The following is a 26,849-nucleotide window of genomic DNA, read 5'->3' on the forward strand; positions in this document are numbered from 1 at the left end:
GAGCTATAGCCCATCCCACACCCCAAACTTATAGCTCTCGTCACTGACCATCAGTTTTTAGGACGCAGGGTGGTTTTTGGAGACATTTTATGGGACAAAACATGCGTCTAATAAGCTTCAAAATACGGTAATGAGTGTACTGTATGTGTATTTTACTTTCTTATTGTTTTGAACGCCTAGTTCTGTTTTTAATATAGTACTAAAAATGTTATAAATAGTGCAAAGGTGGCATTAAAACAATATCTAAAGATGGTTGACACAAACCCACTACCAGTACAGTATGCTTGAAATATCAGTAAGGGGTGACTCCTTGTTTAACGACCAATTCACTTACCGACCTACTCTTAGGAATCTAAATCGGTTGTTAAGTGAGGAGTACCTGTAAATGTAAATGGTTAACATTAGATGAAAAACTAGAAAGTATAAAACATGAAGATGTATCAAATGGTAAAATAGCACATAAGAAAATGAATAAAGCATCTGTATGTGCACATATAAGGAATAAAGATAAAAAGATATGGAATGGCTATATCTTATGTCAAAAGAGATCATTAAAAACTGTAGTTCTGAAATGGATAATATAGAATGTCTTTTAATGTTATGGATTGAAGACTAGCCAGAAAAAAAAAAATTCCATTAAGTCGGATTATGATTCAAGTTAAAGCAACAAGCCTCAGTTCAATATTAAAAAAAGAAAACTGCAATGATGGGGAAAGTTTTTGGCAAGTCATGGCTGGTTTTATGACTAAAAAGCATATGCGACTCCATAATGTTTGAATTACTGGTCGAAGTGCCATTGCAGACAATGAGACAGCTGCGAGATTTCCTAATGATCTAACAAAAATTTAATTAAGAAAATGACTACAAAGACAAACAAATTTTTAACGTAGATGAAATGGGTTTGTTCTCGAAGAAGATGCAGTTATGCGCTTATTTGGTAGAAAGAATCATCACAACCAGGATATAAAGTCTCCAGAGACAGTTTAACACTTATTAGATAGGAATGCATCTGGTGACTTTAAAGCTTATGCTGGTGTACAGAATGGAAAATCCAAGGGCTCATAAATCCTATTCAAAAAATGCTCTTCCTATTATATGGTGGTCAAACAAAAAAACTATCAATGTTAAGTGTGAAAGTAGAAGATACTTGTGACTTCATAATGAATATGGATCCAAACACTGAATGAGGAATTAGGCAGGCATTACAAAATGACATTTGATGCTATAAAGACATGTATGCTGATAAAAAGAAACAACTGTGCAAACTATGTCGTTCAACTATTTACGGTACACTATTTACAACTGAAATAAAAATTTTTGGTACTACTATTTTGTCATTTTTATCTTTGGTAATTTCTTTATCTTCAAGTGTGTGCCAGAGTTTCATGTGCACTGATTTGTGATTTGTACAAAGCAAACAGCTAAATATTTTTGCGATCCGATGTACTATTTAATTGTATTGCTGGAACACATTACATTAAAATATGGTTTACCTGGAGAGGGTTTTGAGGGTCGACGCCCCCATGGCTCGGTCTGAGACCAGGCCTCACTGTGGATCACGGTCTGATCAACCAGGCTGTTGCTATTGGCTGCATGCAAGCTGACATACAAACCAGCCCGGTTAGTCAGGTACAGACTTAAGGTGCCTGTCCAGTGCCTTTTTAACCCTTTCAGGGTTCATGCCGTACTAGTACGGCTTGCACACCAGGGTTGGTGCCGTACTAGTACGCCTAAATTCTAGTGCCTTCAAATCTAGTTAGAGAAAGCTGGTAGGTCTACATATGAAAGAATGGTTCTGTGGTCAGTGTGCGTAGTATAAAAAAAAATCCTGCAGCACACAGTGCATAATGAGAAAAAAAAAACTCCGACCGTGTTTTTGGTTTAAAACAGCGACTTTGCAGTGTATTTTTGTATGCTATTTATGGTTGTGTTCCAGTTTTTCTGGTCTCTTTTTAAAGAATGGAAGACATATTACGGAAATTGGGATGGTTTTTATTGGTTTCACAATGAAAAGTACCTTGAAATTGAGCTCAAAGTAGCAGAAATGTTCGATTTTTGCCAAAGTTCAAAAGTAAATAAATCAAGCCACATGTCCAATATGTGTCAACTGGTGAGTCTAATATTCTTTCACAAGTACGCTGATATTATTTATACCATTTCTACACCATTTCTATACTAATGCAGTAGTCTGCATAACAGTAAATCTTCTATTTTTTGTGAGAATAAAAATTCAAAGTGGAAAGCAAAAGAAATGTAACAGAGGCCTGGAGATGTGACTAATGAACAGAGGAACTGTTATTTTAGTGTCAGGAATGTCTGTCTTGTTTATTCTGGACCCTATTTGGAAATTGGCATCTTTTGAAATTTGTGTGAAATTGGCAAAATTGCCAATTTTGGACCACTTCATTGGATAGTTGAAATTGGTAAATGGTGGTTTCTTGTACTCATTCGATAGAAATAATGGAGTTCTAGCAAAATAGTTATGATTTTTGTCGACTGGTACATTGGAATTGGCCGAAAATAGGGCTCAAAGTGGGCAAAATCGCCGATGCATAAACATTGTTGAGACCGCTAACTTTGCAAGAGCATAATTCCGTAAGTTTTCCATCAAATTTCATACTTTTGGTGTCATTATGATCGGGAAAAGATTCTCTATTATTTCATGAGAAAAAATAATTATTTTTTTTCGAAAAATTTCCAACCCTGAGAACAAGTTTCGGAGAGGGCCTGCCAACCCTGAAAGGGTTAAAGACAGCCAGGAGTCTATCGGTAATCCCCCTTATGTAGGCTGGTAGGCGGTTGAACAGTCTTGGACCCCGGACACTTACTGTGTTGTCTCTCAATGTGCTCGTTGCGCCCCTGCTTTTCATTGGGAGAATGTTGCATCTCCTGCCGAGTCTTTTGCTTTCATAGGGAGTGATTTTTGTGTGCAGGTTTGGTACGAATCCCTCCAGGATCTTCCAAGTGTATATTATCATGTATCTCTGGCCTGTGTTCCAGGGAATACAGATCAAGGATCTTCAACCGTTCCCAGTAATTTAGGTGCCTTATCGTGTTTATATGTGCAGTGAAAGTTCTTTGTACACTCTCCAGGTCTGCAATGTCACCAAGCTTTGAAGGGGGCTGTTAGTGTACAGCAGTATTCCAGCCAAGAGAGCACAAGCGATTTGAAGAGAATCATCATGGGCTTGGCGTCCCTAGTTTTGAAGGTTCTCATTATTCATCCTACCATTTTCCTAGCAGATGAGGTAGATACATTGTTGTGGTCTTTGAAGGTGAGGTCCTGTGACGTTATCACTCCCAGGTAATGCATAGTATGGTATTTTTTTGACACATTAACTGCACCATGCAAGGTATTGCTTTAATTTTTTTTTTTTTTACACATCGGCCGTTTCCCACCGAGGCAGGGTGATCCAAAAAAGAAGAGAAACCCAAAAAGAAAGAAAAAACTTTCATCATCATTCAACATTTTCACCATCATTCATACATAATTACAGTGGACCCCCGAGTTTCTTGATTAATCCATTCCAGAGAGCCTGCCGAAAGTCGAAATTGCCGAATGGCGAAACCATTTTCCCCATAAGAAATAATGGAAATAAAATTAATCCATTCCAGACACCCAAAAATATTAAAATAAAATATTTTCTTTTTCAAATTAAATAAAGATTTACACACTGAAAACAATGAGAAATCAAGTACATGCATATAAAAAATAATAATAACATTACATTTACCTTTACTGAAGACTTCTGGGTGGATGGAAGACAGGAGGAGGGGATAGGAGGAAGGTGTACACTATTGTTTGGAAGGAGAATCTCCTTCCATTAGGACTTCAGGTATGAAGTCCTTATCTGGGGTTACTTCCCTTCTTTGTTTTTTAAAGACACTGGCACTGGGAACAACTTGAGAGTCACTGGAACCCTGTCACACAAAATATGTCCAGAGAGCTCTGTTTCTGGTATTTCTTTAAGATATGTCTGAAGTGGGACACAACACTGTCATTGTACATGTTGCCAATACGGCCTGCAACAGCTTTGTTAGGGTGAAGTTCATCCATAAATGTTTGCACTTCAGTCCACTTTGCACAAATGTCCTTAATCTTTGAAGAAGGCACCTTCCTCCATATCTCTTCCTCCTCCTCTGCAGCAGTTTCCTGAGCTGTGATCTCTTGCTGTTGCAGATGAAGCTCTTGCAGCTCTTCAGTGGTTAGCTCTTCCCTGTGGTCCTCCACCAACTCTTCCACATCCTCACCACTCACCTCCAACCCCAGGGAGGTTGGACAACTGGCATAGGCTCCTTAGGGTCAGCCCCAAACCCTTCAAAATTCCTCTCTTGGACACAACCTGGCCACAATTTTCTCCAAGCAGAGTTCAAAGTCCTGGAAGTCACTCCCTCCCAAGACTTACCTATAAGGTTTATGCAATGGAGGATATTAAAGTGATCTTTCCAGAACTCTCTTAGAGGCCAATTCTGTGTCTGAGGTCACTTCAAAGCACTTTTGAAACACTGCTTTCTGTGTAGAGTATTTTGAAGTTTGAAATGACCTGCTGGTCCATGGGCTGGAGGAGAGGAGTTGTATTAGGGGGCAAGAACTTCACCGTGATGAAACTAAACTCCTCCACTATTTGCTCTTCCAAGTCTGGAGGATGAGCAGGAGCATTGTCCATTACCAGGAGGCACTTGAGTGACAGTTTATTTTCCAGGAGGTATTTCTTCACACTAGGGCCAAACACTTCATTAAACCAGTCTAGGAAAATTCCCCTTGTGACCCATGCCTTATTGTTAGCCTTCCACATCACACACAAATTACTCTTGGCGACATTGTTTTTCTTGAACACTGGGATTTTCAGTGATACACCAGTAAAGGCTTCACTTTAAAATCCCCACTAGCATTACTACAAAACATGAGAGTAAGCCTGTCCTTCATAGGCTCGTGTCCTGGGAGTGCCGTTTCCTCCTGCGTGATGTAGGTCCTCTTTGGCATTTTCTTTCAAAAGAGGCCTGTTTCGTCACAATTAAACACTTGTTGGGATTTGAATTCTCCAGTGTCTACGCACTCCTTAAACTCCTGTACAAACTTCTCAGCTGCAATTTTGTCAGAACTGGCAGCCTCACCATGCCTTTTCACACTGTGAATGCCACTACACTTCTTAAATCTCTCAAACCAACCTTTGCTGGCCTTAAAATCACAAGCATCACCACTTGTTGCAGGCATTTTCTTTATGAGATCGCCATGCAACTGCCTTGCCTTTTCACATATTACCGACTGCGTAACACTATCTCCTGCTAACTGTTTTTGGGTAATCCACACGAACAATAACCTCTCCACTTCTTCGAGGATTTGTGATCTTTTTGTCAGCATATCTACCCCTTTTGCAACAACAGCACACTTTATTTCCTTTCCTTTCCTTTCGCCACGATCGAAGTGATGGTTGAATGGGGTTTGTCATACATCCTAGCAAGCTCTAACACGCACTCCACTCTCATAATTTTCAATGATTTCCTTCTTGAATTCGATTGTGTTCCTCACTTTCTTTACCATAGGGCTTGCACTAGCTTTCCTTGGGCCCATGGTGACTTATTTAGCAGTTGCAATCACAAAAAGCAATGGATTATTACGTATGAACCCACGGAGTGATGGTCATGTGTTGGTAAACAATGGCACACTGAGCGTGAATGGCGTGGGAGACTGGCTTTGTGTGTGTGGTGACGGGCGGGCAGGTACCGGATGGTCGCCGAATCACGAAGCGCGAGGCCAAATTTTGCCGAAAAAACTTGCCGAAAGTCGGATTTCACGAGTCGATGCCGCTGAAACTCGAGAGTCCACTGTACTGTGTTAAATATGGTGTTACTAAAGTTGAGAAAATGTTTGGCATTGTGTATTTTTATAGAATTTTTTCAATTAATCATTTACTCTTAATAAAACTATGTATATAAATTCAAGGAAGCTAATGTAATTAAATCTAATATGAAAGCTAATAAATAATTTGGAATTTCTTCTCATTGGAAGACTTTAAGAACTAAGAAATACATTTAAATGGAACACTAATAAAATCTCTAAGACATCATATCCAAACATAACAGGACCTAAAATTTACATACTATATTCAGGATGAAGGAAAGAGTTCAACAGGACCCAGAGCAGGTATGCGAGGTACAACTCCTGCTCCCAGAGGGATGCCTCGTTTTGGAATGTAGGGACCCTGGCGCTCGACCATTCTAGTCAAATTATAAAATTCATATAAATGTATGCTTTATTAATTTCCTTACAAAACTAGACGATAGCCAGTAATATGACAACAAGTATTTAGGAATATATAATACTTTTTTTAAACAATATTAGGAAACAGTATTATAGTCTAATGGTTGTTTAACATACCTGATGCAGTCAATAATGGGACAGACGGACACACACAGAGTGCATCCTGTACAGTCGTCTAATACTCTTGGCAAGTGAGTCTTGGGGTTAAAGATGATTGCTTGATAGCCTGAATCATTACAGGTCATATAACATTTACCACAGTTGATACACATGTCCTGTTGGGAAATATTTTAATATAATGTACTGCAATATTAAATACATCAGTATAATATGTAATTAATAAGGTACAGGTTTCCCTTATATTAAATGATTGTACATGCATTGCCAGATTCTGTAGCTATAGTTTACCTACTTGGATCAAGTATACCTCATTTACTACATACAGTTAACACTAAAGTTTCATCTGGTGGGTTATTACTATGAACAGCTTTCTTTTATTTTTTAAGGTGGGGTATTGTGTGTTCCTTTGATGCCAAGGGCTATACTGGTCATGACTGAGAACACACACTATGAACTGCCCCTAAAGTGATTGCCGTGCACAGAAACCTCTAATGCTCACTCTCTCCTTACTGAGAATTTGGGTTTGACCCCTGTAGCTTTTGCCTATAAAAGCCTTCACTAGTATTTTGTTTATGTTAGATAACAGCCTTACTTTAATTTTTAAAAACTGACAACTACACATGCTGTATATCAGTTATGATATCCATAAGCATGGATATAATCTACATATGTACTGTACACCACTTATTTTTGCCAAATGAGTCAAAGATATATATGATAGATAATAGTACTGGATAAAATGAACTAATAAATAACCACAACTAAAGAGAATAAAATATTACATACTTCATCAATGAGTGCAACCTTCTGTTGATTGTTATCCAGGTCTCCATATGTTCCAATCATAGGCAATGCTTTACCAACTAGAGTCTGAATGGATGGGATGCCATATTTTGGAGCATCAATGCTGCGAGGTTTAGGACATGGTTCTAAAATGTCTGTCATAACTTTATGCTCTGTGATGGCCTTCTCTTTTTCAGACTTATCCAGACCAAAATTTGCAAGACCCTGTGGAAAGTTTCTTTTTGTAGGTTATACTCTTAAGTATTATAAACTTTAGAAAAAGAAAGGGAAAATTATCTAGAAGTGATTTAGAAATTTCATCATCAATATTATAGTAGTGCACTAAAAGAGCACTGATAACCTTAGGTGAATTCAAGCAGATTGTACATTTTGAGAATATTACAGTATCAGTAGAAATAGTGTAGAGTTGAGATTATCTGAGCTTTAGTTTAAAGCATATTATTATTATTACAATAAAAGTTAAGTGCTAAACTCACAAGGGTCATTCAGAGTTTAAGCATAAATAATAAATATAATTTGATGACATCAGTTATGTCCACCTGCTGGTCTTAAAGACTATTTACTGCTAATATTTTGTACTTTTCCCCCCTCTCACACTTGTGCTAGGTTTTGCACAGGCATTTAATAAAAACAACAAAAAAAAAGTTTGTTGCAGTGCAGACAATAAAGCTAAAGGTATAAAACATGTAGCTTACCTTGCCAACAACACTGCTAAGATTCACTATGGGTTTGCCAAGCTGGTGCTGAGGAGTAGGAGGAGACTGGCCAAGCCAGTCCTTCTTGGACTCAAGGGAGTTTAGATACAGCAAAGCTTTAAGGCCAAGAATATAATCTTCAATGACTGTAAAGTCTTGGTTCTGCACTGAGCTACATACCTGTGGTTTTGGAAATTTATTATCCACAGTACAATATAAAAATTTGAATTTAACAGGTTGTGACATTTTTTACAGACTTACTGACTGACTTTACATTTTAACAATAGCTCAAAAATTAAATGTTTTAACAAGATTTATGCCAGTGTATGTTTTTAAAAGCTTAAACTTTTCCCGCTCCCTGCGGCCATTCCCACGGGAGCGGGAATGGCCGCCACCACTAGTCACATAATGACATTTTATTCATTCTAGAGTATATATCATGTTTCTATGTTTTTTATGTTGTTTATTATGTCATATTATATGAACTGTGATAGATAAATAAGCCGTAGAGTTGATATTAGCATCATACTGAAGTACGTATTTTGTCCTGCCTTCCAAGAGCAAGAATTCTGCTGGAAAGGATTAATGGCATTTCAGTTAATTTAAATTAGGAAAATTGGTTTGATATACGAGCAAATTGAGTTGCGAGCTAGGTCACAGAACGGATTAAACTCATAAGTTGAGGTTCCACTGTATTGTGTATTTTTTCTGTGATGAAGCTCACTCTTAGAATATTATTGTATAGTACATGTACGTATTACAAAAGTATCCATGCTGAATGCTCCATAGGTCTAGTGTTACTTGTAATTACAGTGGACCCCCGGTTAACGATTTTAATCCGTGCAAGAGGGGTAATTGTTATGCGAAATAATCGTTATGTGAATGAATTTTCCCCATAAGAAATAATGGAAATAAAATTAATCCGTGCAAGACACCCAAAAGTATGAAAAAAAATTTTTTTTACCACATGAAATATTAATTTTAATACACACAAACTGAAAAAGGCATGCACACTTACATGACACTTACTTTTATTGAAGATCTGGTGATGATTGATGGGATGGGAGGAGGGGAGAGCATTATCTTCTTACTGTTTAGAAGGGGAATCCCCTTCCATTACGACTTGAGGTAGCAAGTCCTTTTCCGGGGTTACTTCCCTTCTTCTTTTAATGCCACTAGGACCAGCTTGAGAGTCACTGGACCTCTGTCGCACAACAAATCTGTCCATAGAGCTCTGTACCTCCCGTTCCTTTACGATTTGTCTAAAATGGGCCACAACACTGTCATTGAAATAGTCACCAGCACGGCTTGCAACAGCTGTGTCAGGGTGATTTTCATCCATAAAGGTTTGCAGTTCAACCCACTGTGCACACATTTCCTTAATCTTTGAAGTAGGCACAATGGATTCCACAACTGGCATAGGCTTCTCAGGGTTAGCCCCAAACCCTTCAAAATCTTTCTTAATTTCCATACTAATTCTCACCCTTTTTACCACAGGGTTGGCACTAGAAGCTTTCTTGGGGCCCATGGTCACTTATTTTCCAGAAACAGCACCGAAAACACTGTAATAATACGAAATATTCCGAGTGTATGCTTGGATGTTACCGCGGAGGCTGGCTGGTAAACAATGGGACGGGCGGCACATGTGAGGCTGGCTGAGGGCACATTGGACGCGTCTCGGACGAAAATCGGTGAGCGGGTTTTTAATCGGTATGCGCGGCAAAAATTTTGCGATAAAAGTAAGCGGTATGCGGAAAAATCGCTATGTGATGCCATCGTTATGCGGGGGTCCACTGTATAATATAAAGAAAAGTATTGAAGCATTCCCTAACCTGCAGTGCTGAGGCACCGCCCAGCAAGAACTGAAATCCAGCATCTGCAGAATCTATACCACCAGTGGCAAGGATGGGAAAGTTGGGCAAGGCTCGACCAATGGCAGTTACAGCACGGAGAGCAATTGGACGAATTGCATTACCTTTTAAAGGCAAGATTTAAAAAATTAATAAAAAAATATTCATTAAAATAATACTTGTTAACATGTAAATGAAATGAATAGGCTAGCAATGTACAAAAGTGTTAATAATGGTCTGATAGTTAATTATCTTGAGTTGCTCAGATCAAGGACTGTGCCAAGGGAAATAAGAATTCTACACTGTAGAAATGGTTATATACATATATGAAAAGAAACAACGAATGGATGTGGAAATGTTAAGCCAACATTAGTATATGTATGATTGTGAAGACAATGTATGAAATAATTTATTTTCAAGGGAGGATGGGGCTCATGATCTGAGGAATTGGAGCTACCTGTGTCCCCTCTCTTTGGCTCAGACCTGTAGATAATTTTTTTTTCTTTTTTTTTTTTGTTAAGATTTGATTATTCGTTGAGATATGCCTTTCACTTTAGACATTAGACTTTTTTACTGAGGCACTGTACATTAACCAGTACATTCTGACAATGCTGCTAATGTCAATAAGAAAGTCGATATTCTATAGAGACAAAATGGATGAATTAAGCATAAATTGGGGTTTACAAAAATGTGAAATTGTTTTCGTCAAGTGATGTGTTCATAGCTTGTTAATTTACTTACCTACTACTAGCAGATAAGCATCTGAGGATCTTTTTATATATAATGTTGGGGGCAAGGAGCTAGTGACCCCTTCTGTATACATTACTAAAGTTAAAAAGAGAAACTTTTGTTTTTCTTTTTCGGCCACCCTGCCTCAGTGGGATAAGGCTGGTTTGTTGAAAGAAGAATGTGTATTTGTATGGCTGAAACATATTTCAAAAAAGATGAGCATGCAATATTTAAGGCAAAATTAATAATTATAGGCATACTTACCCGAGACTCCTCCATACGTTGTCCTCCTTTCCTTACCAATAGATGGCCAAGCTGACCCATCTGGTCGAATAGCCATTAAGCCAGACACTGTGTTAGTAGCAGTCACACCATCTGCTCCACCTTATAAAAACAAAATTTTTAATACTGCATGCAAATGAGGAATAATTTTTGTTGAAAACTATCTCTGTATGACACAAAGCATTTTCTAGCCATGTCTTAGTCAAAAGTTTTGGGATATTTTGCATTAGAAAAACCATAAACTAAACTATTATAACTTTTTCAAGGAATGGACAAGCTTTGAACAAGTAACCTAGAATTCACTGGTCCATCATACTGATTATTAAACACTAGAGTAATGGCAGGCACTGTATGACCCCTACAGGTTTATTATACATTATCAACTGAGAAAGTCATATAAAAATATAGAATAAAATTCTCTCTGGAAAATATAAATATTTTTGTTTAAATTGCCACCAGGGTGCATTGTGTCTTTAAAACAAGGGAAATTTCATGTCAACAATTTTGCAAATTTTAATTAACTGAATTAGGCATTATTAAGGCATTGTAAGATTAGTTCATTAGTTCTACTGCACAGTATATAAAACTAGCAATATGAGTAAACAATAGTGTACACACAACCTTGGTATTTACAAACTTATCATTACTGCTGAATGAGAACTTTACTAATGTAAATAAAATGTGCTGCATTAATAATAAAGTTTTTACCTTCATGTGCTGCCTTAGCAATGGTAACAATATTGGTGACATTGGGAGTGAGCTTTGCAAAGAAGGGGATGGTAGTTGCAGCACGGACCCAGCGGCAGATATTTAGAACCAATTCTGGATCCTTAGATATAAATATACGTGTATGCGCTGATTATTAATGAACTATATATTCACCTTCAAAATGCAGCTGAAGAAAATAAGAATTCATTACTTAAGCATAAAAAATGCTAACTATATATACAATATATGGAACTGCTTTTTATGGGGAATGTGTCTCCAGAAAGCAGTTTATCAGGAATAATTGCATTAATAGTTACCACATTATACCACTGAACTCCATATATAAACTGAAATACTATTTATAAGAGGAAGCATATTTAGCCATAATATGATAGCATACAAATTGACAATACTGTACAGTATATTGTATAACCAAAGTAATAAATAATGCTATACCACTTTTATTACCACTAAGGTTTCCCCTCATTTTATATATTTGCTTTATGTGAATTAATTATTATTAGAAATCCATTTTTTTTATCAGTAACTGTATATCTGTAATGTACATGCATTGTATGTGGTCAGTGCCATTTGCAAAATGTATTAATTTTTTTTTAATTCACACCAAACATCTCCCACCAAGGTAGGGTGAGACAAATAGGAAACATCAGCATCATTCATTCAATAGCTGTCTTGCAATAAGCATTCAGATACCACAATTCTAATGACCCTCTGAACTGCAACATCCCCACCTCTTCTTCAGAGGAGTGTTCATCGCCTGACTGATCTTGGCAAAGCTGCTATTGTCCTAGAATGTTACTGTATAAAGCAAGGGACAGCTGCAGCTATGTGCATTTTTACTTAACACAAATATTTACAACTTCCTTTCATAAAGGTGGGAAGCACAGTGCCTGCATTCTGAAGGAGGGGTGGAGGTGGGAAGTACAGTGCCTGCACTCTGAAGGAGGGGTGAGGATATCTGCAGTTTGGAGGGGCATCTGAACAGTATCATCTGGCAAGACAGTGATAAAGTGAATGATGGTGAAAGTGTTTCTTTTTTGGGTTACCCTACCTCAGTGGGAGACAGCCAGTATGTTAAAATAAAAAAACAAGGAGTAAACACAACTTACCTGGCCACATGCAAGTCCCATACCCCGCTCACCCATACCATGTGGGCATGACAAATTTAATTCAAGAGCATCAGATCCTGCTGCTTCAGCTTTCTTGGCTAGTTCAGTCCAGTCATCAGCATTGTAACTGCACATAATGCTAGCAATAAGCACCTTTAACAAAAGAATTATTGCCATATTTTAGTTAAAAAGCTTCTCTTACTGAAAAGCAATGCAGCAATTTTAAATTAAAGAAAACATTCAATTTTATTACAGTATAAATTAAGAAAAGGCTGCATTTGTTATCTTGGTTATCACAGTTAAGAAAATTTTTGCTGATACTTTTTTAAAGTAGCATTTTTAGTTTTGCAAGTAACCTACCTTATCTGGAAAGTCCTTTTTAAGTTCGCTAATGCTTTGTAACCAATAGGCACAAGTTTTTTCAGAGATGAGCTCAATGTTGAGGAAGGAGCCTTGGCCAGGACCATATATGTGACCCGAGGTTGTGCCTCGTACTATGCGAGGTGATATGTTGGTGACAATGTCCTGTGAGGAGAGGTACAATTAGGTACATACATGTGAGAACTAAATTTGCTCAGGAAGTTATACATTGACAGTGGAATGAACCCCTGACTTAACAGGCTTAAATTGAAATTTACTGGTCATGAACTATGTCACTGAAAGAGAGATAAACAACAAGTGTACTTCACTAATTCTGTACATCAAAGCATAAAAGTCATTTTATAATTGGGCCTAACCTCTCCTTCCTCAGATCAAACCAGTACCTTCCATTTAATTTATGACCCATATGGGTTTAGACAGGTGACCACAAAAGTTAAAAGTTGGGAGTATAGGTACAGTATACATAATAAAATTCAGTGCTCGCACAACATTTAGAGGAAGCTACCATTGCGCATTATTACACAAGCATGCACCTATGCACACACAGGGCCAGGGGCTACGACATGATCCCTGCAACCACACATACACGAGCGCACACACATTTTTTTTTTAATTCAGTGGCTGTCTCCCACCAGGGAAAGGGCAATCCAAAAAAGGAAACATTCACCATCATTCATTCAATTGCTGTCTTCCCAGAAGTGTGCAGATTTCACAAGTCAAATGACTCTTAACTACAACATCTTTACCCCTCCTGCAGAGTTCAGAGCTCAGGCACTGCATTTTCCATGCTTATACTGTACTTCTTTTATCACTCTGGCTGTCTCTTGCCAAGGTGGGTTTGCTTATAAAAAATTAACACATTCACCAATGTTCGTTCATTTATTCATAAATCGTATAGTATAGTATGCACAAGAGTGGCCAAAAAACTTTACAGGTAGTAATGTCTTTCCCCACAAGTCTGTCAAGTTACACATTTAAATGCAAGTACGTAAATATGAAAAAAAAAAAAAAAAAGTTAGAGTGGACAATATTTAGAGGTGCCTACCATGTGATCATAACTGCACATACTCATCAAGGAAAGCAAAAGTACCTTGTCTAGGGCAAATGTTTTGGTGACACAGAAGCCCCACCCAGCCTCATAAGCTCTACGCATCATTGGTGCAGCTGTCGTGGGCGGAGCAGATGCCAAACCAAAGGGATTTGGGAATCTGAGGATCAGTGTATTAATTAATTTTTTAATACTGAGTTGTGAGGTGTGAACTTTATGAATAAACATAACTTAAAACAAGTTACTCATTTTGTATTTGCTGTAATCTTAAATGGATTCATTTGACACCATAAAATTATGAAACAATGAACAGTTACGCAAGTCAATGTACAGTGAACCCTCCATTAATGGCCTTTGATTTAACAGACTTCAGAAAAGCAGACAAAATTCGCTAGGTCAACCGATTCAGAAACAGTGGACGAAGTCTATTCATTAAAAAACTTTTCATTATTACTATAATCACAGCATAATAATCTTACCTCTATTCACCACAACTGCCATTACTGGTTACCCACTTCCCTTTATCACTCAATTAAATTGAGGGTTTAATTGTCATATGATCACAAATGGGGTATCTTTGGTTTTCCTTGAATGTTAATTTTATGATAAAATACATAGTTATTAATCTCTGAGTTGAGGAACTAATACTTTGTTTTTACACAGCATGTGGTTCAATAAACAATGCCCAAACAGTGCAATGCTTCTATATTTAAATTGAACCAAATATCACCTTGCTAACATTACCTGCAAGCTTCTAATGCCTTAGCTTCCCTTATCTTACATGCACTGTATTCTTACAGTGATTTTTCTTGTAGCCACATGAGCACTCCATTTTGTATTTTTTTTTTTAACAAGTTGGCTGTCTCCCACTGAGGCAGGGTGACCCAAAAAGAAAATAGTACTTTCATCGTCATTCAACACCTTCACCTCACTCATACATAATCACTGTTTTTGCAGAGGTGCACAGAACACAAAAGTATAGAAGAATATACGTATAAAGATACACAACATATCCCTCCAAACTGCCAATATCCCAAACCCCTCCTTTAACCCTTTGACTGTTTCAGGCCCCTTTCTGAAACTGTCATTCTATGTCGCTCAATTTTTGAAAAAAAAAAAATTATTTTTTCTTATGAAATGATAGAGAATCTTTTCCCGATGGTAATGACACCAAAAGTTCGAAATTTGGTCGAAAACTCATGGAATTATGCTCCCGTGAAGTTAGCGGTCTCGGCGACATATGCTTATCGGCGATTTCGCCGACTTTGAGCCCTATTTTCAGCCAATTCCATTGTTCCAGTTGACCAAACTCATAGCTATTTCTTTAGAACTCCATTCTATCTATCAGCTGAGTACAAGAAACCTCCCATTTACTAATTTGGACTACCCAATATGGTGGTCAGAAATTGGCAATTTGGCCAATTTCACACAAACTAAAAAAGATGCCAATTTCAAAATAGGGTCCAGAATAAACAAGGTAGACATTCGTGGCACTAAAATAACATAAGCTCTGTTCATTAGTCACATCTCTAGGCCCCTCTTATATTATTATTGCTTTCTATTTTGATTTTTTATTCATACAAAAAAAATACAAAATTTACTGTTATGCAGACTACTGCATTATTGTAAAAATGGTATAAATAATATCAGTGCACTAGTGAAAGAATATTAGACTCCCCAGTTGACGTGTATTGGACGTGTGGTGTGATTTATTTACTCCTGAACATTGGTAAAAATCGAACATTTCTGCTACTTTGAGTTCAGTTTCAAGGTCGTTTTCATCGTCAAAGTAATGAAAATCATCTCTATTTCTGTAATATGTTTTCCATTTTATCACCTAAGACCATGAAAACGCGAATACAACGATAAATACTATACGAAAATACACCTCAAAGTCGGCGTTTCATTCCAAAAAAACGATCAGTTTTTTTTTTCTCATTACGCAATATGTGTGCTGCAGGATTTTTTTTATGTGGTGCACACTGACCACACAGACCCATTCTCTCACATGTGGGCCTACCAGCTTTCTCCCGCTTGATTTGAAGCCGCTAGAATTATTGAGTATATATACGTCAGAAACATTGGCTCGTAAGACGTATTTATACGTCGAAAACAGTCAAAGGGTTAAAGTGCAGGCATTGTACTTTCAATTTCCAGTACTCAAGTCCGGCTATATAAAAACAGCCGGTTTCCCTGAATCCCTTCACTAAATATTACCCTGCTCACACTCCAACAGCTCGTCAGGTCCCAAATACCATTCATCTCCATTCACTCCTATCTAATACGCTCATGCATGCTTGCTGGAAGTCCAAGCCCCTCGCCCATAAAACCTCCTTTACCCTCTCCCTCCAACCTTTTCAAGGTTGACCCTACCTCGCCTTCCTTTCCCTACAGATTTATACGCTCTCCATATCATTCTATGTACTTTGATCCATTCTCTCTAAATGACCAAACCACCTCAACAACCCCTCTTCAGCCCTCTGACTAATACTTTTATTAACTCCACACCTTCTCCTAATTTCCATACTCCAAATTTTCTGCATAATATTTACACCACACATTGCCCTTAGACAGGACATCTCCACAGCCTCCAACCACCTCCTCGCTGCAGCATTTACAACCCAAGCTTCACATCCATATAAGAGTGTTGGTACCACAATACTTTCATACATTCCCTTCTTTGCCTCCATAGATAATGTTTTTTGTCTCCACATATACCTCAATGCACCACTCACCTTTTTTCCTTCATCAATTTTATGGTTAACCTCATCCCTCATACATCCATCTGCTGACATGTCAACTCCCAAATAATATCTGAAAACATTCACTTCTTTCATACTCCTCCTCTCCAATTTGTACTTATAAACATAATAATGTATCATCCTTTGACTTCTTGTTCCTCATTTGATCATTTAATTTTATACTATATGACATGAACTTATTTTTATTTTTTAAATTTCACTTAAAATGCTTATACATTTTTAACTATGCTGCAAAGATGTCTATCATAAAGCATGGGAAAATATTTCAGTATATAACATGTAGTAAACCCTCCATATAATGGACTAATTGGAGGGAAGTGGGTGTTTGATAATGGTGGAGAGAAAAAAAAAATTGCTTCAGTATTTCCAAAGTTCGCAATACAGGGGTTTGTTATATGGAGAGTTTACTGTACTAACTTGGTATGCAGAAGCTACAACCGTTTTGCAAAGTCAATTTTTTTTTTTAACAAACCGGCCACATCCCACTGAGGAAGGGCGACTTAAAAAGATAAACGAAAATTTCTCCTTTTACATTAAGTAATTTATACAGGAGAAGGGGTTACTAGCCCCTTGCTCCCAGCATTTTAGTCGCCTTTTATGACACGTATACCTGGAGTTTACCTGGAGAGAGTTCCGGAGGTCAATGCCCCCGCGGCCCGGTCTGTGACCAGGCCTCCTGGTGGATCAGAGCCTGATCAACCAGGCTGTTACTGCTGGCTGCACGCAAACCAACGTACGAGCCACAGCCCGGCTTGTCAGGAACCGACTTTAGGTGCTTGTCCAGTGCCAGCTTGAAGACTGCCAGGGGTCTGTTGGTAATCCCCCTTATGTATGCTGGGAGGCAGTTGAACAGTCTCGGGCCCCTGACACTTATTGTATAGTCTCTTAACGTGCTAGTGACACCCCTGCTTTTCATTGGGGGGATGTTGCATCATCTGCCAAGTCTTTTACTTTCGTAGTGAGTGATTTTCGTGAGCAAGTTCGGTACTAGTCCCTCTAGGATTTTCCAGGTGTATATAATCATGTATCTCTCCCGCCTGCATTCCAGGGAATACAGGTTTAGGAACCTCAAGCGCTCCCAGTAATTGAGGTGTTTTATCTCCGTTATGCGCGCTGTGAAGGTTCTCTGTACATTTTCTAGGTCAGCAATTTCACCTGCCTTGAAAGGTGCTGTTAGTGTGCAGCAATATTCCAGCCTAGATAGAACAAGTGACCTGAAGAGTGTCATCATGGGCTTGGCCTCCCTAGTTTTGAAGGTTCTCATTATCCATCCTGTCATTTTTCTAGCAGATGCGATTGATACAATGTTATGGTCCTTGAAGGTGAGATCCTCCAACATGATCACTCCCACTCCCATGGAAGAAGAATTCTGTTCTACTTCCCATGGAGATGAGTGGAAATACACAAGAACAAGAACTAAGAAGAAAATAGAAGAAAACCCAGAGGGGTTTGTGTGTGTGTGTGTGTGTATATAGTATACATGTATATATATTTTTTTTCAACAAACCGGCCATATCCCACCAAGGCAGGATGGCCCAAAAAGAAAAGTGATAGTTTTTCTTTTTAAATTTAGTAATTTGTACAGGAGAAGGAGTTACTAGCCCCTTGCTCCTGGCATTTTAGTCGCCTCTTATAACACGCATGGCTTACGGAGGAAGAATTCTGTTCCACTTCCCCATGGAGATAAGAGGAAATAAACAAGAACAAGAACTAGAAAGAAAATAGAAGAAACCCAGAGGGGTGTGTATATATATGCTTGTACAGGCATATGTAGTGTGACCTAAATGTAACTAGAAGTAGCAAGATATACCTGAAACCTTGCATGTTTATTGAGACAAAAAAGACACCAGCAATCCTACCATCACGTAAAACAAGTACACGTACAAGTTTCCGTTTCACACTCACTTGGCAAGACGGTTGTATTTCCTAGGTGGTTGCTGTCTACCAACCGACTACCACAGGATGGTAGTACCTTCCTGGGTGGTTGTTGTCTACCAACCTATTACCTAGGCAAAGTCAAATATTAATAAATATTGAAAAAATGTACTTACTTTATACCACATATCGTAATCGAGATGTCCACATCATCGATAGGAGTGTAGAACTTTGGCAGTTGTGGCATCTCAGGAACAAATAGGCCATGGAGAGACTGTTGAATACAGCTGCATTAATGTACTACAGTATAGTAATGCACTATATACTATACACATATGGAACCACAGTGGGTAGAAATCAAATTGTGATCAGGGATTTGTCAGGTTTTATGATGCCAAGAGCAATGATAGTTTTTTCCAAACCAGCCAGGGGGGTTAATGAGTAAGTTACACTCTTCTTCTTTCTATCAACAAACCGGCCATATCCCACCATGGCAAGGTGCCCCCCCCCCCCCCCCAAAAAAAAAAAAAAAAAAAAAAAAGTTTCTTTTTTCAACTTTAGTAATGTATACAGAAGAAGGGGTTACTAGCTCCTTGCTCCTGGTATTTTAGTCACCTCTTATGACACGCATGGCTTACGGAGGAAGAATTCTGTTCCACCTCCCCATAGAGATAAGAGGAAATAAACAAGAACAAGAACTAGGAAGAAAATAGAAGAAAACCCAGAGGGGTGTGTATAAATATGCTTGTACATACAAGTGTAGTGTGACCTAAGTGCAAGTAGAAGTAGCAAGATATACCTGAAATCTTGCATGGTTATGAGACAGAAAAAAGACACCAGCAACCTACCATCATGTAAAACAATTACAGCCTTCCATTTTACACTCACTTGGCAGGACAGTAGTACCTCACTGGGTGGCTGCTGTCTACCAACCTACTACCTAAAGTAAGTTACACATCTTGTTTTATTATATTTCTACTGTAACTATGCAACTTCTTGTATCTTCACCATCTCTACTCAGTCAGTTTGAAATAATAAGCCATACTCTTGAAATCGTATTATTCTACATACAAATGTAGTTAACTGCATAAGAACTCTTAATAGTCGCTATCTAATTCTTAAGTAGTCTTTAAGAATTAGGATTAGTCTGCCTGGAATGCACTGTATAGTAGAAGTAGTGGCAATCTTTTGTACTGGATAATGAAATAAAAATTTGTATTTGTATTTTGTAGGGCATATGTGCCATAATTCAATATTCCTATTTCATCATACCTTAACTACCAATAAGTGAGCCACATATACCATGGAAGTACCAAGTGAAATTTGAATAGAATGTAGAAGTCACTGACGCTTTCTTAATCAAAAAATCTTGGATATGGCAGTTGTTAATATATCTTAATTATTAAAATTTGCAAGGATGTGGAACACATACTATTGCAATACTATTTAAATGCATCAATTATTACAATTGACAATATTTTTGTTCTCAGGCTCAATAACTGTATAATTTGATTTTCTATGGCTTTAAGGGCTTTATCTGGAATAATAAAAGCAAGCAATAAAATGTTGTGTACCTGCAGATATTTATGAATATTCCAAGCAGCTGTTTTGCCATCATTGACACTTTCCACAGTGGTTTCTGCAACACCAGCAACATCACCTCCACAGAAGACACCAGCTTCACTGGTGCTCATAGTGTGTACATCCACCTCTGGCTGACCCCATCGGTTCAGCCTAACTGGTGCTAGAGCTGACTGAACTGTGGGTAAGTAATATAACAAATTGACAACATTAGGTAGCAGTTACTAAGAAAGGCAGACTAAAATTTGACAGAGAAACATGATAACAGAAACATTAATGATGTAACAAATAAAGAAAACTCTTATAATGTTGACCCTTTCTTAATGACCCTGAAATAGCTGCAAATCAAGATGCAAAGTCAAAAAATCAACATGTTAACCCAGGAAATGGAAGAGCTTAAGAAATCCAATTATATGTTAATCCAGGAAATTAAAGACTTAAAAACCAACAAAAATTACAACTCTAGAAAATAAACAAAATGCACTTGACCAACTCAGCAACACCCACACCAAGTCTGAGGAATCCATCGACCTCCTCAAAGATCAAGTTGCACAACTGAACATCAACACCAAGAGTGAAAGAGAAAGAATCGACTTACAACTTACTGATGTCATATACAATTTCCAAAACCACTTAGACCAACAACAACTGTGACTCAGTCGTAGTGAATAGCAAACATCTTCCATTAACTATAGCTCTCACCCAAGGCCAGTCATACTAGCCAATACTGTAAATACCGAATTACAGAAAATATCTACCTGGATGATGGATGATCAACAAGCTTACTCTCAATATTGACAAAACCTACTTCATTCAGTTTAGGAACAGAACTACAGATGTTCCTCTTAACATACTGATAAACGGATCACCTATCACAAAGCTCACAGAGGGAAAATTCTTAGGAATCCAAATTGATAATAGACTCAAATTTCAAACACATGTACAACAAATTTCCAAGAAAATCTCCAAGACCATAGGCATACTATCAAAGATACAGTACTATGTTCCACAATCAGCTCTCCTGGCCTTATATCACTCACTCATTTACCCCTATCTCACCTATGGAATCTGTGCATGGGGCTCAACAACAATAAATCATCTCAGACCATTAATTACCCAACAAAAGGCTGCAGTCAGAATGATAAATTCCCACTCCAGGCAGTATACTCCACCAATATTCAAAACTCTAAACTTACTCACCGTGCAAAACATCCATACTTATTATTGTGCCTACTACATACATAGAACACTAAACTCGGATATAAACCCTCCCCTAAAACTTCTTACCAACCTCAACAGAACACATGACCATAACACAAGGCACAGATCCCTCTTTGATGTTCCCAGTGTCCATCTCACACTATGTAAAAACTCTATGCACATAAAAGGCCCAAAAATCTGGAATTCATTACCTGTGAATATAAAAGAAACGCTGTCTGTTTATCAATTCAAGACTCTCCTTAAAAACCACTTACTCGCCCACAACTAAATAAATACTGAATAACTGTATCTCGTAAACGTATAACCTGTGACCCTATCAAACTATGCTTTTTAATTACATTACCTAATAGAATAATCCATTCTCTTCAATACACAGTAACTCATCTAATGACCATATGATTTTATTCGATTTGATCGGATTAATAAATTGTATGACCTCATATAGTATACTGATCGTTTTGTTATATTATACATTGTTATGCTACAAATTTGTACAACTACAATGCTTCTTTTTTAAATACTCATTTGTACTTCATGTTGTAATTTGTTTACTATAATTTTTACCACTGAATATATCATTGCTTAGTTAATCCTAAAGTTAATTTTAAACCTGCCCATAGTGCTCTGCATACAAGGGGCTTTTGGCATGTACACCTACCATCCGACTTACGACCTGTTCGACTTACGACCACTCGACTTACAACCGTGTTTTTTTTGCCAAATTTCTGGGAAATAAACAACTATTTGTGTTGTACACAGTGTTTATCCTAAACCTTACAGTATAAAATACAGTACTAACAGCATAAAAAGTAAAGTAAAACATGAAATACCAAAATAAAACAATAAAATAAAGTCATTACAAAAATGTGATGTTGATATTCAGTAGTAAAGTTCGACTTACGACCAGTTTCTCGGAACTGAACTCAGTCATAAGTCGGGTGGTAGGTGTACATCCAACCACTATAATAACTTGTACAACTATGTATCATGTCCAAATAAAAATAAAAATAAAAATTATTATTATTATTATTATTATAGGAATTGGAAGAATGGTTTGGTAAGTGAAAAATATGTTGAGCTTGAGATGTGGACTGGGATGATAACACTGCATTTAATCCAAGCTACTTTTACTCATTCTTGATGAATGTTTACAAAAAGTATACAAGCTTACTGCACACACACATACCATATGACTAGACAATACAGTGGTACCTCGAGTTACAAACTTAATTCATTCCAGAAGGCTGTTCGAGTGCCGTTACTGAATGAATTTGTTCCCATAAGGAATAATGTAAATTAGATTAGTTAGTTTCAGACCCCCCAAAAATACACTTACAAAATTGTTCGAGTTGGGAACTGTTTGAAACTCGAGCTATCACTGTAATTAAAAAAACGTAAAATTCATATTTCAATCATTCTTCATTTAGTCAGGTGTCCATTTTCTTTTGCATTGGTGAATGATACTCAAACTAGAAAGCACAACTTGGTGCATGATACTCAAATTGAAAAGCAAAGCTTGTCGGTTTTGAAAACCAACAAGTTGTCAGTTTTCAAAAACATTTATCACATCTGTCAGACACTGCAACATCGTGGGATCTTGATACAAGGAATTCTTCAATACTTGTCCAACTTTTGAACAAAGACCTACTTACACTAGTGGATGGTTCCACTGTGATCCTGCCTCCTCCTGCTTCGACTCACCTGACTACAGTATATAAGCCACTTCTCTGGCCATATGCTGTACTTTTGTAGAAAGTGATGGACTGAACACATCAATTCCAGGCTGAGAGACTGATTACCTCAAACTCTCCTTACCCCTTTCGTTTTGTACTGGACTGATGAAGCCACTGTGTGGCAGAATGTTTCCTTAATAAAGATTCCCATATTTTGTACAAGTCTTCTTCTTTCTTTCAATGCACCAGCCATGTCCCACCGAGGCGGGGTGGCCCAAAAGAAAAAATGAAAGTTTCTCCTTTTACATCTAGTAATATATACAGGAGAAGGGGTTACTAGCCCCTTGCTCCCGGCATTTTAGTCGCCTCTTACAACACGCACAGCTTACGGAGGAAGAATTCTTTTCCACTTCCCCATGGAGATAAGTGGAAATAAGCAAGAACAAGAACTAGTAAGAAAATAGAAGAAAACCCAGAGGGGTGTGTATATATATGCTTGTACATGTATGTTCACGGAGTATACCAGGAAAAGTGTACGGTAGGGTTATAACTGAAAGAATTAGAGGTAAGACAGATTGTAGGATTGCAGATGAGCAAGGAGGTTTCAGAGTGGGTAGGAGATGCATAGATCAAGTGTTTACATTGAAGCATATATGTGAATAGTATTTAGATAAAGGTAGGGAAGTTTTTATTGCATTTATGGATTTAGAAAAGGCATATGATAGGGTGGATAGAGGAGCAATGTGGCCGATGTTGCAAGTATATGGAATAGGTGGTAAGTTACTAAATGCTGTAAAGAGTTTTTATGAGGATAGTGAAGCTCAGGTTAGGGTGTGTAAAAGAGAGGGAGACTACTTCCTGGTAAAAGTAGGTCTTAGACAGGGATGTGTAATGTCACCATGGTTGTTTAATATATTTATAGATGGGGTTGTAAAAGAAGTAAATGCTAGGGTTCGGGAGAGGGGTGGGATTAAAATGGGGAATCAAATTCAAAATGGGAATTGACACAGTTACTTTTTGCTGATGATACTGTGCATATGGGAGATTCTAAAGAAAAATTGCAAAGGTTAGTGGATGAGTTTGGGAATGTGTGTAAAGGTAGAAAGTTGAAAGTGAACATAGAAAAGAGTAAGGTGATGAGGGTATCAAATGATTTAGATAAAGAAAAATTGGATATCAAATTGGGGAGGAGTATGGAAGAAGTGAATGTTTTCAGATACATGTACTTGGGAGTTGACGTGTCGGCGGATGGATTTATGAAGGATGAGGTTAATCATAGAATTGATGAGGGAAAAAAGGTGAGTGGTGCGTTGAGGTATATGTGGAGTCAAAAAACGTTATCTATGGAGGCAAAGAAGGGAATGTATGAAAGTATAGTAGTACCAACACTCTTATATGGATGTGAAGCTTGGGTGGTAAATGCAGCAGCGAGGAGATGGTTGGAGGCAGTGGAGATGTCCTGTCTAAGGGCAATGTGTGGTGTAAATATTATGCAGAAAATTCGGAGTGTGGAAATTAGGAAAAGGTGTGGAGTTAATAAAAGTATTAGTCAGAGGGCAGAAGAGGGGTTGAGGTGGTTTGGTCATTTAGAGAGAATGGATCAAAGTAGAATGACATGGAAAGCGTATAAATCTATAGGGGAAGGAAGGCGGGGTAGGGGTCGTCCTCGAAAGGGTTGGAGAGAGGGGGTAAAGGAGGTTTTGTGGGCGAGGGGCTTGGACTTCCAGCAAGCGTGCGTGAGTGTGTTACATAGGAGTGAATGGAGACGAATGGTACTTGGGACCTGACGATCTGTTGGAGTGTGAGCAGGGTAATATTTAGTGAAGGGATTCAGGGAAACCGGTTATTTTCATATAGTCGGACTTGAGTCCTGGAAATGGGAAGTACAATGCCTGCACTTTAAAGGAGGGGTTTGGGACATTGGCAGTTTGGAGGGATATGTTGTGTATCTTTATACGTATATGCTTCTAAATTGTTGTATTCTGAGCACCTCTGCAAAAACATTGATAATGTGTGAGTGTGGTGAAAGTGTTGAATGATGATGAAAGTATTTTCTTTTTGGGGATTTTCTTTCTTTTTTGGGTCACCCTGCCTCAGTGGGAGACGGCTGACTTGTTAAAAAGAAAGAAAGAAAAAAAAGAAAAAAAACATGTATGTGTAGTGTGACCTAAGTGTAAGTAGAAGTAGCAAGATGTACCTGAAACCTTGCATGTTCAAGAGACAGAAAAATGGACACCAGCAATCCTACCATCATGTAAAACAATTACAGGCTTTCGTTTTACACTCACTTGGCAAGATGGTAGTACCTCCCTGGGCAGTTGCTGTCTACCAGCCTACTACCTAGGATGTTGCCTAAGTGTCTTTGTTAATTTCGTCGATACTTTTAAAATTGCACAAAATTTGAAGCTGAAAGTACCAAATATTTACAGAGTAATATTTGTGCAGTACCCTGGATGAAAATAATCTCAAACTGTAATCCTTCTGTGAAAAGTACATTTTTATTACACATTATTTTGCAGAGATGATTATTATTGGTTACTTTCTCTTTAATGTACAACAGTATCATAAAAAAAATTGTCTCATACTATATGAAGACCTAAAATTGAAGAATAGTTGTGCCTTCCTTTCTGACTGTTCCACCTATAATGCTAATTCAGTATATTTCTTAAATGATGTTTGTTGTTCATTGTTTTAAATAGTACTAGATTGTAATACAGTACATCATAATGTAAACTGTTCCATTGTAATACCAAATTTCATTGTTTAAATAGTTCTAAATTGTAATACATCATATTGTAAATTGTTTTAAATTGTTACATTGTCATACTGTAATCTTTATTAACTAATTCAATAGTGTAATAAGTCTCTACTAGACTTATCAAAACCATATAGCATTACCTGATAGAATATTCAGTTCTCCTGTACTCACTGTAACACATTTAATGACCATATGAACTATGTATTATTGCCTTCCTAATCTTAAGTTAATCTAAGCTTGCCCAAAATGCTCTGCATACAAAAGGGCTTTTGGTATGTACACCCAACTATTATATTCCTCTGTACAACCATGTAATTTGTCAGAATAAACATCTTAATCTTAATGACACCAATTTTCTACATTAACTGTGGCTTTTCTTCTTTTTTTTCTCTCTATTGTGCAGAACTAATTGACCCTTATGGTTTCAGTGCATTTCATTACTGTATTATGATATAATAAGGAGGAGTTGTAAATAATCAGAAATACAAAAGGAATACTGTAATAGACCAAGGCAGGGCGACCCAAAAAAGAAAATACACTTAATAATTAAAAGTTTTTCTTCCTTTTACACATAGTAATTTATACAGAAGGGGGTCCTAGCCTCTTGCTCCCAGCATTTTAGTCACCTCTTACGACATGCATGGCTTATGGAGGAAGCAGTCTTCTCCACTTCCCCATGGAGAATAATAACTTACTGTCTGTATTTGAAAGACCAGAACCAAATGCTGAGATTATGTAGTCACACTTTAATTTGAATGTCTGGTCTTCATCTTCAATCCAGGATCCATCTTGTGCTTGCTCTGTGCGCACGAACTCCATGGCTGAAACTCTGCCATTCTTCATAATCACTTTGCGAGGTGACAAGAAAGGCAAGAACTCGCACATTTCTTCACGTGCTAAGTCCATCTAGGGTGAAAAATAATAATTGCTAACATTAATAAATATGTAAATTACAGAGCAGGAATACAAG

The 26,849-nt window shown here is 37.6% G+C and overlaps 1 protein-coding gene across 2 annotated transcripts in view; it reads right to left on the minus strand.

Moving 5' to 3' along the window:
- Window positions 1-203: 203 nt before the first annotated feature.
- su(r) (dihydropyrimidine dehydrogenase su(r)) overlaps window positions 204-26,849 on the minus strand; it is a 99,112-nt gene continuing 72,466 nt past the window's right edge. The window contains exons 9-22 of one of the 2 annotated variants that reach the window (XM_070086615.1): window positions 26,575-26,785; window positions 20,221-20,405; window positions 18,823-18,920; window positions 14,052-14,169; window positions 12,941-13,105; window positions 12,581-12,733; window positions 11,451-11,571; window positions 10,725-10,844; window positions 9,714-9,856; window positions 7,882-8,061; window positions 7,169-7,390; window positions 6,380-6,537; window positions 6,103-6,219; window positions 204-379 (exon numbers count right to left, since the gene is read on the minus strand). In XM_070086615.1, coding sequence (XP_069942716.1) covers window positions 6,108-6,219; window positions 6,380-6,537; window positions 7,169-7,390; window positions 7,882-8,061; window positions 9,714-9,856; window positions 10,725-10,844; window positions 11,451-11,571; window positions 12,581-12,733; window positions 12,941-13,105; window positions 14,052-14,169; window positions 18,823-18,920; window positions 20,221-20,405; window positions 26,575-26,785 — 1,986 coding nt within the window. In that variant the 3' untranslated portion in view covers window positions 204-379; window positions 6,103-6,107. The remainder of the gene's footprint in view (window positions 380-6,102; window positions 6,220-6,379; window positions 6,538-7,168; window positions 7,391-7,881; window positions 8,062-9,713; window positions 9,857-10,724; window positions 10,845-11,450; window positions 11,572-12,580; window positions 12,734-12,940; window positions 13,106-14,051; window positions 14,170-18,822; window positions 18,921-20,220; window positions 20,406-26,574; window positions 26,786-26,849) is intronic. The other variant, XM_070086616.1, reaches the window with a different exon arrangement.

This window comes from Cherax quadricarinatus, chromosome 19, assembly GCF_038502225.1.
Source record: "Cherax quadricarinatus isolate ZL_2023a chromosome 19, ASM3850222v1, whole genome shotgun sequence".
In the NCBI taxonomy this organism is placed as follows: Eukaryota; Metazoa; Arthropoda; class Malacostraca; order Decapoda; family Parastacidae; genus Cherax; species Cherax quadricarinatus.